Source organism: Telmatherina bonti, assembly GCF_933228915.1.
Source record: "Telmatherina bonti genome assembly, chromosome: 18".
In the NCBI taxonomy this organism is placed as follows: Eukaryota; Metazoa; Chordata; class Actinopteri; order Atheriniformes; family Telmatherinidae; genus Telmatherina; species Telmatherina bonti.
The window spans coordinates 4,238,138-4,257,189 of NC_136616.1; the positions used below are offsets into that span (position 1 = coordinate 4,238,138).

Genomic DNA, 19,052 nt, shown 5'->3' on the forward strand with positions numbered 1-19,052 from the left:
TGGTGATGTAGATGGTGATGTAGCTGCTGATACAGATGGTGATGTAGATGGTGATGTAGCAGCTGATGTAGATGGTGATGCAGAAGCTGATGTAGATGCTGATGTAGATGGTGATGTAGCTGCTGATGTAGATGGTGATGTAGAAGCTGATGTAGATGGTGATGTAGATGCTTATGTAGATGATGATGTAGATGGTGATGTAGATGGTGATGTAGATGCTGATGTAGATGGTGATTTAGCTGCTGCTGCAGATGGTGATGTAGATGCTGATGTAGATGGTGATGTAGATGCTAATGTAGATGCTGATGTAGCTGCTGATGCAGATGGTGATGTAGATGGTGATGTAGCTGCTGATGCAGATGGCGATGTAGATGGTAATGTAGATGGTGATGTAGCTGCTGATGTAGATGGTGATGTAGATGGTGATGTAGCTGCTGATACAGATGGTGATGTAGCAGCTGATGCAGATGGTGATGTAGATGGTGACGTAGATGCTGATTTAGATGTTGATGTAGATGGTGATGTAGATGCTGATATAGATGGTGATGTAGATGCTGATGTAGATGGTGATGTAGATTGTGATGTAGATGCTGATGTAGATGGTGATGTAGATGCTGATGTAGATGGTGATGTAGAAGCTGATGTAGATGGTGATGTAGATGCTGATGTAGATGATGATGTAGATGGTGATGTAGATGCTGATGTAGATGGTGATTTAGCTGCTGATGCAGATGGTGATGTAGATGCTGATGTAGATGGTGATGTAGATGCTAATATAGATGCTGATGTAGCTGCTGATGCAGATGGTGATGTAGATGGTGATGTAGCTGCTGATGCAGATGGTGATGTAGATGGTGATGTAGATGGTGATGTAGCTGCTGATGTAGATGGTGATGTAGATGGTGATGTAGCTGCTGATACAGATGGTGATGTAGATGGTGATGTAGCTGCTGATGCAGATGGTGATGTAGATGGTGATGTAGATGCTGATTTAGATGTTGATGTAGATGGTGATGTAGATGCTGATATAGATGGTGATGTAGATGCTGATGTAGATGTTGATGTAGATTGTGATGTAGATGCTGATGTAGATGGTGATGTAGGTGAGGATGTAGTTGCTGTTTTAGCTGCTGATTTAGATGCTGATGTAGCTGCGGATGTAGGCTCAGGATATAGATGAGGATGTAGTTGCCGATGTGGTTGCAGATGAAGAAGAAGATGTAATTTCTTTGTAGATGTTGATACAGTTGCTGATGTAGATGGTGATATAGATGCTGATGTATCTGCTGATGTAGATGCTATTGTAGATGCTGATGCAGATGGTGATGTAGATGCTGATGTAGATGGTGATGTAGATGCTGATGTAGATGGTGATGTAGATGGTGATGTAGATGCTATTGTAGATGGTGATGTAGATGCTGATGTAGATGGTGATGTAGATGCTGATGTAGCTGCTGATGCAGATGGTGATGTAGATGGTGATGTAGCTGCTGATGTAGATGCTGATGTAGATGCTGATGTAGATGCTGATGTAGATGGTGATGTAGCTGCTGATATAGGTCCTGATGTAGATGGTGATGTAGATGGTGATGTAGATGGTGATGTAAATGGTGATGTAGCTGCTGATGTAGATGGTGATGTAGATGCTAATGTAGATGCTGATGTAGCTGCTGATGCAGATGGTGATGTAGATGGTGATGTAGCTGCTGATGCAGATGGTGATGTAGCTGCTGATGTAGATGCTGATGTAGATGGTGATGTAGCTGCTGATGTAGATGGTGATGTAGAAGCTGATGTAGATGCTGATGTAGATGGTGATGTAGCTGCTGATGTAGATGGTGATGTAGAAGCTGATGCAGATGGTGATGTAGATGCTTATGTAGATGATGATGTAGATGGTGATGTAGATGCTGATGTAGATGGTGATTTAGCTGCTGATGCAGATGGTGATGTAGATGCTGATGTAAATGGTGATGTAGATGCTAATGTAGATGCTGATGTAGCTGCTGATGCAGATGGTGATGTAGATGGTGATGTAGCTGCTGATGCAGATGGCGATGTAGATGGTAATGTAGATGGTGATGTAGCTGCTGATGTAGATGGTGATGTAGATGGTGATGTAGCTGCTGATGCAGATGGTGATGTAGATGGTGATGTAGATGGTGATGTAGCTGCTTATGTAGATGCTGATGTAGCTGGTGATGTAGATGGTGATGTAGATGGTGATGTAGATGGTGATGTAGCTGTTGATGCAGATGGTGATGTAGATGGTGATGTAGCTACTGATGCAGATGGTGATGTAGATGCTGATTTAGCTGCTGATGTAGATGCTGATGTAGATGGTGATGTAGATGGTGATGTAGCTGCTGATGCAGATGGTGATGTAGATGGTGATGTAGATGGTGATGTAGCTGCTTATGTAGATGCTGATGTAGATGCTGATGTAGATGGTGATGTAGCTGCTGATGCAGATGGTGATGTAGAAGCTGATGTAGATGGTGATGTAGATGCTGATGTAGATGATGATGTAGATGGTGATGTAGATGGTGATGTAGATGCTGATGTAGATGGTGATTTAGCTGCTGATGCAGATGGTGATGTAGATGCTGATGTAGATGCTGATGTAGATGCTAATGTAGATGCTGATGTAGCTGCTGATGCAGATGGTGATGTAGATGGTGATGTAGCTGCTGATGTAGATGGTGATGTAGCTGTTGATGCAGATGGTGATGTAGATGGTGATGTAGCTGCTGATGCAGATGGTGATGTAGATGCTGATGTAGATGGTGATGTAGATGCTAATGTAGATGGTGATGTAGCTGCTGATGTAGATGGTGATGTAGATGGTTATGTAGCTGCTGATACAGATGGTGATGTAGATGGTGATGTAGCTGCTGATGCAGATGGTGATGTAGATGGTGATGTAGATGCTCATTTAGATGTTGATGTAGATGGTGATGTAGATGCTGATATAGATGGTGATGTAGATGCTGATGTAGATGGTGATGTAGATTGTGATGTAGATGCTGATGTAGATGGTGATGTAGATGCTGATGTAGATGGTGATGTAGATGCTAATGTAGATGCTGATGTAGCTGCTGATGCAGATGGTGATGTAGATGGTGATGTAGCTGCTGATGCAGATGGTGATGCAGATGGTGATGTAGCTGCTGATGTAGATGCTGATGTAGATGGTGATGTAGCTGCTGATGTAGATGGTGATGTAGATGCTAATGTAGATGCTGATGTAGCTGCTGATGCAGATGGTGATGTAGATGGTGATGTAGCTGCTGATGCAGATGGTGATGCAGATGGTGATGTAGCTGCTGATGTAGATGCTGATGTAGATGGTGATGTAGCTGCTGATGTAGATGGTGATGTAGAAGCTGATGTAGATGCTGATGTAGATGGTGATGTAGCTGCTGATGTAGATGGTGATGTAGAAGCTGATGTAGTTGGTGATGTAGATGCTTATGTAGATGATGATGTAGATGGTGATGTAGATGGTGATGTAGATGCTGATGTAGATGGTGATTTAGCTGCTGATTCAGATGGTGATGTAGATGCTGATGTAGATGGTGATGTAGATGCTAATGTAGATGCTGATGTAGCTGCTGATGCACATGGTGATGTAGATGGTGATGTAGCTGCTGATGCAGATGGCTATGTAGATGGTAATGTAGATGGTGATGTAGCTGCTGATGTAGATGGTGATGTAGATGGTGATGTAGCTGCTGATACAGATGGTGATGTAGATGGTGATGTAGCAGCTGATGCAGATGGTGATGTAGATGGTGACGTAGATGCTGATTTAGATGTTGATGTAGATGGTGATGTAGATGCTGATATAGATGGTGATGTAGATGCTGATGTAGATGGTGATGTAGATTGTGATGTAGATGCTGATGTAGATGGTGATGTAGATGCTGATGTAGATGGTGATGTAGAAGCTGATGTAGATGGTGATGTAGATGCTGATGTAGATGATGATGTAGATGGTGATGTAGATGGTGATGTAGATGCTGATGTAGATGGTGATTTAGCTGCTGATGCAGATGGTGATGTAGATGCTGATGTAGATGGTGATGTAGATGCTAATATAGATGCTGATGTAGCTGCTGATGCAGATGGTGATGTGGATGGTGATGTAGCTGCTGATGCAGATGGTGATGTAGATGGTAATGTAGATGGTGATGTAGATGCTAATGTAGATGGTGATGTAGCTGCTGATACAGATGGTGATGTAGATGGTGATGTAGCTGCTGATGCAGATGGTGATGTAGATGGTGATGTAGATGCTGATTTAGATGTTGATGTAGATGGTGATGTAGATGCTGATATAGATGGTGATGTAGATGCTGATGTAGATGGTGATGTAGATTGTGATGTAGATGCTGATGTAGATGGTGATGTAGGTGAGGATGTAGTTGCTGTTTTAGCTGCTGATTTAGATGCTGATGTAGCTGCGGATGTAGGCTCATGATATAGATGAGGATGTAGTTGCCGATGTGGTTGCAGATGAAGAAGAAGATGTAATTTCTTTGTAGATGCTGATATAGTTGCTGATGTAGATGGTGATATAGATGCTGATGTATCTGCTGATGTAGATGCTATTGTAGATGCTGATGCAGATGGTGATGTAGATGCTGATGTAGATGGTGATGTAGATGCTGATGTAGATGGTGATGTAGCTGCAGATGTAGATGCTATTGTAGATGCTGATGCAGATGGTGATGTAGATGCTGATGTAGATGGTGATGTAGATGCTGATGTAGATGGTGATGTAGATGCTGATGTAGATGGTGATGTAGATGCTGATGTAGCTGCTGATGCAGATGGTGATGTAGATGGTGATGTAGCTGCTGATGTAGATGCTGATGTAGATGCTGATGTAGATGCTGATGTAGATGGTGATGTAGCTGCTGATATAGGTCCTGATGTAGATGGTGATGTAGATGGTGATATAGATGGTGATGTAAATGGTGATGTAGCTGCTGATGTAGATGGTGATGTAGATGCTAATGTAGATGCTGATGTAGCTGCTGATGCAGATGGTGATGTAGATGGTGATGTAGCTGCTGATGCAGATGGTGATGCAGATGGTGATGTAGCTGCTGATGCAGATGGTGATGCAGATGGTGATGTAGCTGCTGATGTAGATGCTGATGTAGATGGTGATGTAGCTGCTGATGTAGATGGTGATGTAGAAGCTGATGTAGATGCTGATGTAGATGGTGATGTAGCTGCTGATGTAGATGGTGATGTAGAAGCTGATGTAGATGGTGATGTAGATGCTTATGTAGATGATGATGTAGATGGTGATGTAGATGGTGATGTAGATGCTGATGTAGATGGTGATTTAGCTGCTGATGCAGATGGTGATGTAGATGCTGATGTAAATGGTGATGTAGATGCTAATGTAGATGCTGATGTAGCTGCTGATGCAGATGGTGATGTAGATGGTGATGTAGCTGCTGATGCAGATGGCGATGTAGATGGTAATGTAGATGGTGATGTAGCTGCTGATGTAGATGGTGATGTAGATGGTGATGTAGCTGCTGATACAGATGGTGATGTAGATGATGATGTAGCAGCTGATGCAGATGGTGATGTAGATGGTGACGTAGATGCTGATTTAGATGTTGATGTAGATGGTGATGTAGATGCTGATATAGATGGTGATGTAGATGCTGATGTAGATGGTGATGTAGATTGTGATGTAGATGCTGATGTAGATGGTGATGTAGATGCTGATGTAGAAGCTGATGTAGATGGTGATGTAGATGCTGATGTAGATGATGATGTAGATGGTGATGTAGATGGTGATGTAGATGCTGATGTAGATGGTGATTTAGCTGCTGATGCAGATGGTGATGTAGATGCTGATGTAGATGGTGATGTAGATGCTAATATAGATGCTGATGTAGCTGCTGATGCAGATGGTGATGTAGATGGTGATGTAGCTGCTGATGCAGATGGTGATGTAGATGGTAATGTAGATGGTGATGTAGCTGCTGATGTAGATGGTGATGTAGATGGTGATGTAGCTGCTGATACAGATGGTGATGTAGATGGTGATGTAGCTGCTGATGCAGATGGTGATGTAGATGCTGATGTAGATGCTGATGTAGATGCTAATATAGATGCTGATGTAGCTGCTGATGCAGATGGTGATGTAGATGGTGATGTAGCTGCTGATGTAGATGGTGATGTAGATGGTGATGTAGCTGCTGATACAGATGGTGATGTAGATGGTGATGTAGCTGCTGATGCAGATGGTGATGTAGATGGTGATGTAGATGCTGATTTAGATGTTGATGTAGATGGTGATGTAGATGCTGATATAGATGGTGATGTAGATGCTGATGTAGATGGTGATGTAGATTGTGATGTAGATGCTGATGTAGATGGTGATGTAGGTGAGGATGTAGTTGCTGTTTTAGCTGCTGATTTAGATGCTGATGTAGCTGCGGATGTAGGCTCAGGATATAGATGAGGATGTAGTTGCCGATGTGGTTGCAGATGAAGAAGAAGATGTAATTTCTTTGTAGATGCTGATATAGTTGCTGATGTAGATGGTGATATAGATGCTGATGTATCTGCTGATGTAGATGCTATTGTAGATGCTGATGCAGATGGTGATGTAGATGCTGATGTAGATGGTGATGTAGATGCTGATGTAGATGGTGATGTAGATGGTGATGTAGATGGTGATGTAGCTGCAGATGTAGATGCTATTGTAGATGCTGATGCAGATGGTGATGTAGATGCTGATGTAGATGGTGATGTAGATGCTGATGTAGATGGTGATGTAGATGCTGATGTAGATGGTGATGTAGATGCTGATGTAGCTGCTGATGCAGATGGTGATGTAGATGGTGATGTAGCTGCTGATGTAGATGCTGATGTAGATGCTGATGTAGATGCTGATGTAGATGGTGATGTAGCTGCTGATATAGGTCCTGATGTAGATGGTGATGTAGATGGTGATGTAGATGGTGATGTAAATGGTGATGTAGCTGCTGATGTAGATGGTGATGTAGATGCTAATGTAGATGCTGATGTAGCTGCTGATGCAGATGGTGATGTAGATGGTGATGTAGCTGCTGATGCAGATGGTGATGCAGATGGTGATGTAGCTGCTGATGTAGATGCTGATGTAGATGGTGATGTAGCTGCTGATGTAGATGGTGATGTAGAAGCTGATGTAGATGCTGATGTAGATGGTGATGTAGAAGCTGATGTAGATGGTGATGTAGATGCTTATGTAGATGATGATGTAGATGGTGATGTAGATGGTGATGTAGATGCTGATGTAGATGGTGATTTAGCTGCTGATGCAGATGGTGATGTAGATGCTGATGTAGATGGTGATGTAGATGCTAATGTAGATGCTGATGTAGCTGCTGATGCAGATGGTGATGTAGATGGTGATGTAGCTGCTGATGCAGATGGCGATGTAGATGGTAATGTAGATGGTGATGTAGCTGCTGATGTAGATGGTGATGTAGATGGTGATGTAGCTGCTGATACAGATGGTGATGTAGATGATGATGTAGCAGCTGATGCAGATGGTGATGTAGATGGTGACGTAGATGCTGATTTAGATGTTGATGTAGATGGTGATGTAGATGCTGATATAGATGGTGATGTAGATGCTGATGTAGATGGTGATGTAGATTGTGATGTAGATGCTGATGTAGATGGTGATGTAGATGCTGATGTAGAAGCTGATGTAGATGGTGATGTAGATGCTGATGTAGATGATGATGTAGATGGTGATGTAGATGGTGATGTAGATGCTGATGTAGATGGTGATTTAGCTGCTGATGCAGATGGTGATGTAGATGCTGATGTAGATGGTGATGTAGATGCTAATATAGATGCTGATGTAGCTGCTGATGCAGATGGTGATGTAGATGGTGATGTAGCTGCTGATGCAGATGGTGATGTAGATGGTAATGTAGATGGTGATGTAGCTGCTGATGTAGATGGTGATGTAGATGGTGATGTAGCTGCTGATACAGATGGTGATGTAGATGGTGATGTAGCTGCTGATGCAGATGGTGATGTAGATGGTGATGTAGATGCTGATTTAGATGTTGATGTAGATGGTGATGTAGATGCTGATATAGATGGTGATGTAGATGCTGATGTAGATGGTGATATAGATTGTGATGTAGATGCTGATGTAGATGGTGATGTAGGTGAGGATGTAGTTGCTGTTTTAGCTGCTGATTTAGATGCTGATGTAGCTGCGGATGTAGGCTCAGGATATAGATGAGGATGTAGTTGCCGATGTGGTTGCAGATGAAGAAGAAGATGTAATTTCTTTGTAGATGCTGATATAGTTGCTGATGTAGATGGTGATATAGATGCTGATGTATCTGCTGATGTAGATGCTATTGTAGATGCTGATGCAGATGGTGATGTAGATGCTGATGTAGACGGTGATGTAGATGCTGATGTAGATGGTGATGTAGATGGTGATGTAGATGGTGATGTAGCTGCAGATGTAGATGCTATTGTAGATGCTGATGCAGATGGTGATGTAGATGCTGATGTAGATGGTGATGTAGATGCTGATGTAGATGGTGATGTAGATGCTGATGTAGATGGTGATGTAGATGCTGATGTAGCTGCTGATGCAGATGGTGATGTAGATGGTGATGTAGCTGCTGATGTAGATGCTGATGTAGATGCTGATGTAGATGCTGATGTAGATGGTGATGTAGCTGCTGATATAGGTACTGATGTAGATGGTGATGTAGATGGTGATGTAGATGGTGATGTAAATGGTGATGTAGCTGCTGATGCAGATGGTGATGTAGATGGTGATGTAGCTGCTGATGTAGATGCTGATGTAGATGGTGATATAGATGGTGATGTAGATGGTGATGTAGCTGCTGATGCAGATGGTGATGTAGATGGTGATGTAGATGGTGATGTAGCTGCTTATGTAGATGCTGATGTAGATGGTGATGTAGATGCTGATGTAGATGGTGATGTAGATTGTGATGTAGATGCTGATGTAGATGATGATGTAGATGGTGATGTAGATGGTGATGTAGATGCTGATGTAGATGGTGATTTAGCTGCTGATGCAGATGGTGATGTAGATGCTGATGTAGATGGTGATGTAGATGCTAATGTAGATGCTGATGTAGCTGCTGATGCAGATGGTGATGTAGATGGTGATTTAGCTGCTGATGCAGATGGTGATGTAGATGGTAATGTAGATGGTGATGTAGCTGCTGATGTAGATGGTGATGTAGATGGTGATGTAGATGCTGATGTAGCTGCTGATACAGATGCTATTGTAGATGCTGATGCAGATGCTGATATAGTTGCTGATGTAGATGGTGATATAGATGCTGATGTAGCTGCTGATGTAGATGCTATTGTAGATGATGATGCAGATGGTGATGTAGATGCTGATGTAGATGGTGATGTAGATGCTGATGTAGATGGTGATGTAGATGGTGATGTAGATGGTGATGTAGCTGCAGATGTAGATGCTATTGTAGATGCTGATGCAGATGGTGATGTAGATGCTGATGTAGATGGTGATGTAGATGCTGATGTAGATGCTGATGTAGATGGTGATGTAGATGCTGATGTAGATGGTGATGTAGATGCTGATGCAGATGGTGATGCAGATGGTGATGTAGCTGCTGATGTAGATACTGATGTAGATGCTGATGTAGATGCTGATGTAGATGGTGATGTAGCTGCTGATATAGGTCCTGATGTAGATGGTGATGTAGATGGTGATGTAAATGGTGATGTAGCTGCTGATGCAGATGGTGATGTAGATGGTGATGTAGCTGCTGATGTAGATGCTGATGTAGATGGTGATATAGATGGTGATGTAGATGGTGATGTAGCTGCTGATGCAGATGGTGATGTAGATGGTGATGTAGATGGTGATGTAGCTGCTTATGTAGATGCTGATGTAGATGGTGATGTAGGTGCTGATGTAGATGGTGATGTAGATTGTGATGTAGATGCTGATGTAGATGATGATGTAGATGGTGATGTAGATGGTGATGTAGATTGTGATGTAGATGCTGATGTAGATTGTGATGTAGATGCTGATGTAGATGGTGATGTAGGTGAGGATGTAGTTGCTGTTGTAGCTGCTGATTTAGATGCTGATGTAGCTGCGGATGTAGGCTCAGGATATAGATGAGGATGTAGTTGCCGATGTGGTTGCAGATGAAGAAGAAGATGTAATTTTTTTGTAGATGCTGATATAGTTGCTGATGTAGATGGTGATATAGATGGTGATGTAGATGGTGATGTAGCTGCTGATGTAGATGGTGATGTAGCTGTTGATGCAGATGGTGATGTAGATGGTGATGTAGATGGTGATGTAGCTGCTTATGTAGATGCTGATGAGGATGGTGATGTAGATGGTGATGTAGCTGTTGATGCAGATGGTGATGTAGATGGTGATGTAGAAGCTGATGTAGATGGTGATGTAGATGGTGATGTAGATGGTGATGTAGATGCTGATGTAGATGATGATGTAGATGGTGATGTAGATGGTGATGTAGCTGCTGATGTAGAATCTGATGTAGATGGTGATGTAGATGCTGATGTAGATGCTGATGTAGATGCAGATGTAGATGGTGATGTAGATGGTGATGTAGATGCTGATGTAGATGGTGATTTAGCTGCTGATGCAGATGGTGATGTAGATGCTGATGTAGATGGTGATGTAGATGGTGATGTAGCTGCAGATGTAGATGCTATTGTAGATGCTGATGCAGATGGTGATGTAGATGCTGATGTAGATGGTGATGTAGATGCTGATGTAGATGGTGATGTAGATGCTGATGTAGATGGTGATGTAGATGCTGATGTAGCTGCTGATGCAGATGGTGATGTAGATGGTGATGTAGATGCTGATGTAGATGGTGATGTAGAAGCTGATGTAGATGCTGATGTAGATGATGATGTAGATGGTGATGTAGATGCTGATGTAGATGGTGATTTAGCTGCTGATGCAGATGGTGATGTAGATGCTGATGTAGCTGCTGATGCAGATGGTGATGTAGATGGTGATGTAGAAGCTGATGCAGATGGTGATGTAGATGGTGATGTAGCTGCTGATGCAGATGGTGATGTAGATGGTAATGTAGATGGTGATGTAGCTGCTGATGTAGATGGTGATGTAGATGGTGATGTAGCTGCTGATTCAGATGGTGATGTAGATGGTGATGTAGCTGCTGATGCAGATGGTAATGTAGATGGTGATGTAGATGCTGATTTAGATGTTGATGTAGATGGTGATGTAGATGCTGATATAGATGGTGATGTAGATGCTGATGTAGATGGTGATGTAGATTGTGATGTAGATGGTGATGTAGGTGAGGATGTAGTTGCTGTTGTAGCTGCTGATTTAGATGCTGATGTAGCTGCGGATGTAGGCTCAGGATATAGATGAGGATGTAGTTGCCGATGTGGTTGCAGATGAAGAAGAAGATGTAATTTTTTTGTAGATGCTGATATAGTTGCTGATGTAGATGGTGATATAGATGGTGATGTAGCTGCTGATGTAGATGCTATTGTAGATGCTGATGCAGATGGTGATGTAGATGCTGATGTAGATGGTGATGTAGATGCTGATGTAGATGGTGATGTAGCTGCAGATGTAGATGCTATTGTAGATGCTGATGCAGATGGTGATGTAGATGCTGATGTAGATGGTGATGTAGATGCTGATGTAGATGGTGATGTAGATGCTGATGTAGATGGTGATGTAGATGCTGATGTATCTGCTGATGCAGATGGTGATGTAGATGGTGATGTAGCTGCTGATGTAGATGCTGATGTAGATGCTGATGTAGATGGTGATGTAGATGGTGATGTAGCTGCTGATATAGGTCCTGATGTAGATGTTGATGTAGATGGTGATGTAGATGGTGATGTAAATGGTGATGTAGCTGCTGATGCAGATGGTGATGTAGATGGTGATGTAGATGGTGATGTAGCTGCTGATGTAGATGCTGATGTAGATGGTGATATAGATGGTGATGTAGATGGTGATGTAGCTGCTGATGCAGATGGTGATGTAGATGGTGATGTAGATGGTGATGTAGATGGTGATGTAGCTGCTTATGTAGATGCTGATGTAGATGGTGATGTAGATGCTTATGTAGATGGTGATGTAGATTGTTATGTAGATGCTGATGTAGATGGTGATGTAGGTGAGGATGTAGTTGCTGTTTTAGCTGCTGATTTAGATGCTGATGTAGCTGCGGATGTAGGCTCAGGATATAGGTGAGGATGTAGTTGCCGATGTGGTTGCAGATGAAGAAGAAGATGTAATTTTTTTGTAGATGCTGATATAGTTGCTGATGTAGATGGTGATATAGATGGTGATGTAGCTGCTGATGTAGATGCTATTGTAGATGCTGATGCAGATGGTGATGTAGATGCTGATGTAGATGGTGATGTAGATGCTGATGTAGATGGTGATGTAGCTGCAGATGTAGATGCTATTGTAGATGCTGATGCAGATGGTGATGTAGATGCTGATGTAGATGGTGATGTAGATGGTGATGTAGATGGTGATGTAGCTGCTTATGTAGATGCTGATGTAGATGGTGATGTAGATGCTGATGTAGATGGTGATGTAGATTGTGATGTAGATGCTGATGTAGATTGTGATGTAGGTGAGGATGTAATTGCTGTTGTAGCTGCTGATTTAGATGCTGATGTAGCTGCGGATGTAGGCTCAGGATATAGATGAGGATGTAGTTGCCGATGTGGTTGCAGATGAAGAAGAAGATGTAATTTTTTTGTAGATGCTGATATAGTAGCTGATGTAGATGGTGATATAGATGGTGATGTAGCTGCTGATGTAGATGCTATTGTAGATGCTGATGTAGATGGTGATGTAGATGCTGATGTAGATGGTGATGTAGATGCTGATGTAGATGGTGATGTAGCTGCAGATGTAGATGCTATTGTAGATGCTGATGCAGATGGTGATGTAGATGCTGATGTAGATGGTGATGTAGATGGTGATGTAGATGGTGATGTAGCTGCTTATGTAGATGCTGATGTAGATGGTGATGTAGATGCTGATGTAGATGGTGATGTAGATTGTGATGTAGATGCTGATGTAGATTGTGATGTAGGTGAGGATGTAATTGCTGTTGTAGCTGCTGATTTAGATGCTGATGTAGCTGCGGATGTAGGCTCAGGATATAGATGAGGATGTAGTTGCCGATGTGGTTGCAGATGAAGAAGAAGATGTAATTTTTTTGTAGATGCTGATATAGTTGCTGATGTAGATGGTGATATAGATGCTGATGTAGCTGCTGATGTAGATGCTATTGTAGCTGCTGATGCAGATGGTGATGTAGATGCTGATGTAGATGGTGATGTAGATGGTGATGTAGATGGTGATGTAGATGGTGATGTAGCTGCAGATGTAGATGCTATTGTAGATGCTGATGCAGATGGTGATGTAGATGCTGATGTAGATGGTGATGTAGATGCTGATGTAGATGCTGATGTAGATGGTGATGTAGATGCTGATGTAGATGGTGATGTAGATGCTGATGCAGATGGTGATGCAGATGGTGATGTAGCTGCTGATGTAGATGCTGATGTAGATGCTGATGTAGATGGTGATGTAGCTGCTGATATAGGTCCTGATGTAGATGGTGATGTAGATGGTGATGTAAATGGTGATGTAGCTGCTGATGCAGATGGTGATGTAGCTGCTGATGTAGATGCTGATGTAGATGGTGATATAGATGGTGATGTAGATGGTGATGTAGCTGCTGATGCAGATGGTGATGTAGATGGTGATGTAGATGGTGATGTAGCTGCTTATGTAGATGCTGATGTAGATGGTGATGTAGCTGCTGATGCAGATGGTGATGTAAATGGTGATGTAGCTGCTGATGCAGATGGTGATGTAGATGCTGATGTAGATTGTGATGTAGATGCTGATGTAGATGATGATGTAGATGGTGATGTAGATGGTGATGTAGATGCTGATGTAGATGGTGATGTAGATTGTGATGTAGATGCTGATGTAGATTTTGATGTAGATGCTGATGTAGATGGTGATGTAGGTGAGGATGTAGTTGCTGTTGTAGCTGCTGATTTAGATGCTGATGTAGCTGCGGATGTAGGCTCAGGATATAGATGAGGATGTAGTTGCCGATGTGGTTGCAGATGAAGAAGAAGATGTAATTTTTTTGTAGATGCTGATATAGTTGCTGATGTAGATGGTGATATAGATGGTGATGTAGATGGTGATGTAGCTGCTGATGTATATGGTGATGTAGCTGTTGATGCAGATGGTGATGTAGATGGTGATGTAGATGGTGATGTAGCTGCTTATGTAGATGCTGATGTAGATGGTGATGGTGATGTAGATGGTGATGTAGCTGTTGATGCAGATGGTGATGTAGATGGTGATGTAGAAGCTGATGTAGATGGTGATGTAGATGGTGATGTAGATGCTGATGTAGATGATGATGTAGATGGTGATGTAGATGGTGATGTAGCTGCTGATGTAGAATCTGATGTAGATGGTGATGTAGATGCTGATGTAGATGGTGATGTAGATGCTGATGTAGATGCTGATGTAGATGGTGATGTAGATGGTGATGTAGATGCTGATGTAGATGGTGATTTAGCTGCTGATGCAGATGGTGATGTAGATGCTGATGTAGATGGTGATGTAGCTGCTGATGCAGATGGTGATGTAGATGGTGATGTAGCTGCTGATGCAGATGGTGATGTAGATGGTGATGTAGCTGCTGATGCAGATGGTGATGTAGATGGTGATGTAGCTGCTGATGCAGATGGTGATGTAGATGGTGATGTAGCTGCTGATGTAGATGCTGATGTAGATGGTGATGTAGATGCTGATGTAGATGGTGATGTAGATGCTGATGTAGATGGTGATGTAGAAGCTGATGTAGATGGTGATGTAGATGCTGATGTAGATGGTGATGTAGATGGGGATTTAGCTGCTGATGCAGATGGTGATGTAGATGCTGATGTAGATGCTGATGTAGATGCTTATGTAGATGGTGATGTAGATTGTGATGTAGATGCTGATGTAGATGGTGATGTAGGTGAGGATGTAATTGCTGTTGTAGCTGCTGATTTAGATGCTGATGTAGCTGCGGATGTAGGCTCAGGATATAGATGAGGATGTAGTTGCCGATGTGGTTGCAGATGAAGAAGAAGATGTAATTTTTTTGTAGATGCTGATATAGTTGCTGATGTAGATGGTGATATAGATGGTGATGTAGCTGCTGATGTAGATGCTATTGTAGATGCTGATGCAGATGGTGATGTAGATGCTGATGTAGATGGTGATGTAGATGCTGATGTAGATGGTGATGTAGCTGCAGATGTAGATGCTGATGTAGATGGTGATATAGATGGTGATGTAGATGGTGATGTAGATGGTGATATAGATGGTGATGTAGATGGTGATGTAGCTGCTGATATAGGTCCTGATGTAGATGGTGATGTAGATGGTGATGTAAATGGTGATGTAGCTGCTGATGCAGATGGTGATGTAGATGCTGATGTAGATGCTGATGTAGATGTTGATATAGATGGTGATGTAGATGGTGATGTAGCTGCTGATGCAGATGGTGATGTAGATGGTGATGTAGATGGTGATGTAGCTGCTGATGTAGATGCTGATGTAGATGGTGATGTAGATGGTGATGCAGATGGTGATGTAGATGGTGATGTAGATGGTGATGTAGATGCTGATGTAGATAGTGATGTAGCTGCTGATGCAGATGGTGATGTAGATACTGATGTAGCTGCTGATGCAGATGGTGATGTAGATGGTGATGTAGCTGCAGATGCAGATGGTGATGCAGATGGTGATGTAGATTGTGATGTAGCTGCTGATGCAGATGGTGATGTAGATGGTGATGTAGCTGCTGATGCAGATGGTGATGTAGATGGTGATGTAGATGGTGATGTAGCTGCAGTTGCTTCATCATCTTTGTGGTAACTAGACTGGTTAACGCATCACTCCGAGAGCTGTAACAGATTCTGTGTTGTATTCTCTCAGGTCCGCGCCATGCACCACAAGGTTGGATCTGGTTTAACATCAGCACCCTGAACCCGTCCATGCTTGGCGCAGAGCTGGTTCTGTTTCGGAAAACCCTCCACCTTCCCCTCAGCGTGACCGTCAGCCTGCACAGTGTCGTCGCTTCCCAGGAAAGTCTGAGAGAAAGTCCGGCCCTGGAGGAGAGACAGCTGACTCTGGATCAGCGACCCTTGTCTGGGTACGACGTGTTCGATGTGACCACGGTTCTGGTTGCGAAGCCTCCTGAGCTGCTGGGTTTCCAGCTGCGCTACACAGACGAGAGAGGGAGTCTGGTCCTGCACGAGGCTCTGACTCAGAGTCTGTACTGCCTGGAACGGGGCTCTCTCAGCGAGCCTTTACTGGTGTTTTACCAGGCGCATCCTGTGCAGTTCTGACCCGGTTCTCCTCAGTTACATCCACATGTCAAGCTTCTCCTTTAAACTTCTCCTGTCCTCCTCTTCCTCATGGTGTTTCTACTCCTGCTCTCAGATGAAGATTTAGGAATGTGCAGAAAAATGCCAACTAACTTTTCTTTTCCTTTGACTGGTTTCACTGCAGAAGACCTAAAATCAACGTGTTTTATTGATTTCTGCATTTAGGCCTGCAACGTGCCCCGGTTAAAGTTTGCATGGGAGAAATGTACGTCTGGTAAGGAAGTTAGATAACACCAAGCTGCGTCATCACGCCTGTTTTATACTCAGATGTACAGATGCAAGGAAGGAAAGTTGTGTTTGCTGGATTATTTCTCTCCTCAGTAACTCCAGCTGCTGTGGATTTTACATGGATGGACAGTCTGATCAGACAAGCAGGTAGAAACGGTGAGGATCAATCAGTCGATACTAAAAAGAACAGGAAACCACCGCAAAGACACCAGGATCAGGGTAACGAGACCTTGCAGCAGCATCCTTGCAGCAGACGAAGATGATAAAAAAATTTTTTTAAATTGATAAGTTTGTCAAGTTTTGGCTGGTTATCAATGTGACTTTAAAAGGTCCCGAGTCAATCAGTCATGACCTCATGAATATCAAACAAGATCATTTCTGTCCTTTCATTGTTTACTTTGCCGAAGTTGGGAACTCACCAGGTCCTGACGTCAGACAGTCGGAGGGTAAAAGCTGTTCCTGGAAACGGCCACATGAGTTTGGCCGTCATCAGCGTAGAAGCCAAAGGTCAGACCATGTTGGCTAAAAGTCTCTCCAAGTGGAAGCAGGGCCGTTGCTAGAGTTTCTGGTTCCCCAGAAAGAAAATCGCTGCGGGCCCTTCTAGTGTTTTCTGATGTTTTTCTGTGTTCTTGACGGCGCCTGGTATAATGCAGTGTAGTAGTAGTACTATGTAACTTTTGTAATATTAGTTGTTTCAGTTCTCTGATTTACTTGCTGTATTTATAACTCTTTAAAACCATGTTTTTACACCTCTGATTGCAAATACATTCAAGTTCTCCACTCAGATAGGTAGAAGATGTTTTACTGTCAACAGTCGAGCACTGATAATGTGCAAAAAACGAGAACCCAACGTGTCCTGGTTCAGGATACGCCGCTGTCAGACTGAAATCCACCACATAAAAACCACATTTAACTATTTACATCGTTTGCAGTGTTGGGAAAGTTCAGTTTCTACACAAACTAAAGAAGGAAGCTGCAGGATCTTTCATCCCTCCATGCTTCGCTATTTGACGCAAGCGCAGTGCAACTGTAGTGGCAGATGTTGCCAGATCTGGTATTTCCCCCTTTTTGTCAGGAGCCTTTTAAGGTGTTTTTATTCCATTGTAGTCAAGATTTTGCACCAAAGGGTCCGTGGAAATTTGGCACTCAACTAAAGTTGAACTGTGTGAACAAACGCTGAATTGAGCGCGCTCACAGTAACGTTCATCAGACAGAAAAGCAGAGCTCATGAACTGTTGCTCTGTGAACTCGTTCAGACATAACACTGATCGTTTGTTTATTACACAGACAGCTAATTAAAACATTTCTGGTCAAAAGCTGTAATAATACCAAGACTTCATGTGTTAACTGTCTAATGTCCCACCAGCAACAGGATTTTACAAGCTCCCAATGATGCTTCTGATGTGTTCGTTGGAACATTCATTCATTCATTTTCCGATTCAGGAAAGCGGGGAAGCTGGAGCCTATCCCAGCCGGCTTTGGGCGACAGGCAGGGTACACCCTGGACAGCTCGCCAGTCCATCGCAGGACCACACAGAGAGACGAACAACCACACTCATGCTCACACTCACTCCTATGGGCAATTCAGAGTGACCAATTAACCTATCATGCATGTCTGTGGATGGTGGGAGGAAGCCGGAGTACCCGAAGAGAAGCCACGCATACACGGGGAGAACATGCAAACTCCACACAGAAAGGCCACTGACCAAACCAGCCAAGAAGCGACCCAGCTAACCACTGCGCCACCGTGCAGCCCGTTCGTTGGAACATGAATAATGTAATCAAACTTGGTCTAATGCTCGTAACTACAGAGCAGGACTTGAATGCATCGTAGTCCAACGCAGCTGAGCGATGCTTTTCTGTGCCGGCGCTCCGATTTGTGCCGCTGTGGCAGGTTGGTTCAGCTTGACAGCAGACAATCAGCAGCTCTACCTCCAGTTTTCAGCCATTAAACCGTCGGTCTTCTGGTTCCAGCTGGTGGTCCGGCAGAAACACACGCTGCCTTTAAGTTGGTCTCGGAAGTCAGATTTTCTGAGTTCCCAGTTGGACATATAGCATGAACACCTTCTGAAGCTGGAAGTGGGAGCAGACCCACCTATCCTGAGTTCACCAGTAACGATGGCTGCCCACCAAAACAAGGTTGGATGAGGAGTAAACATACGTTCATGTCTAAATGTACGTTTATTTGTCCATAAATTAGAGTTAAAGGTAGCGCTTTGTAACTTCCACACAGAGGTTAGGTTGACAGAATAAATAAAAACACTAAATAAAAGCGTTGGATGTCGTCTCTCAGC

At 43.1% G+C, this 19,052-nt stretch overlaps 1 protein-coding gene across 1 annotated transcript in view; it reads left to right on the forward strand.

Moving 5' to 3' along the window:
* LOC306768999 (uncharacterized protein) overlaps positions 1 to 16,491 on the forward strand; it is a gene marked incomplete at both ends in the record, with an annotated part of 153,406 nt that extends 136,915 nt beyond the window's left edge. The window contains one exon of the mRNA XM_079257499.1: positions 16,079 to 16,491. Within this exon, the coding sequence (XP_079113625.1) occupies positions 16,079 to 16,491 (413 nt within the window). The remainder of the gene's footprint in view (positions 1 to 16,078) is intronic.
* Positions 16,492 to 19,052: the final 2,561 nt, after the last annotated feature.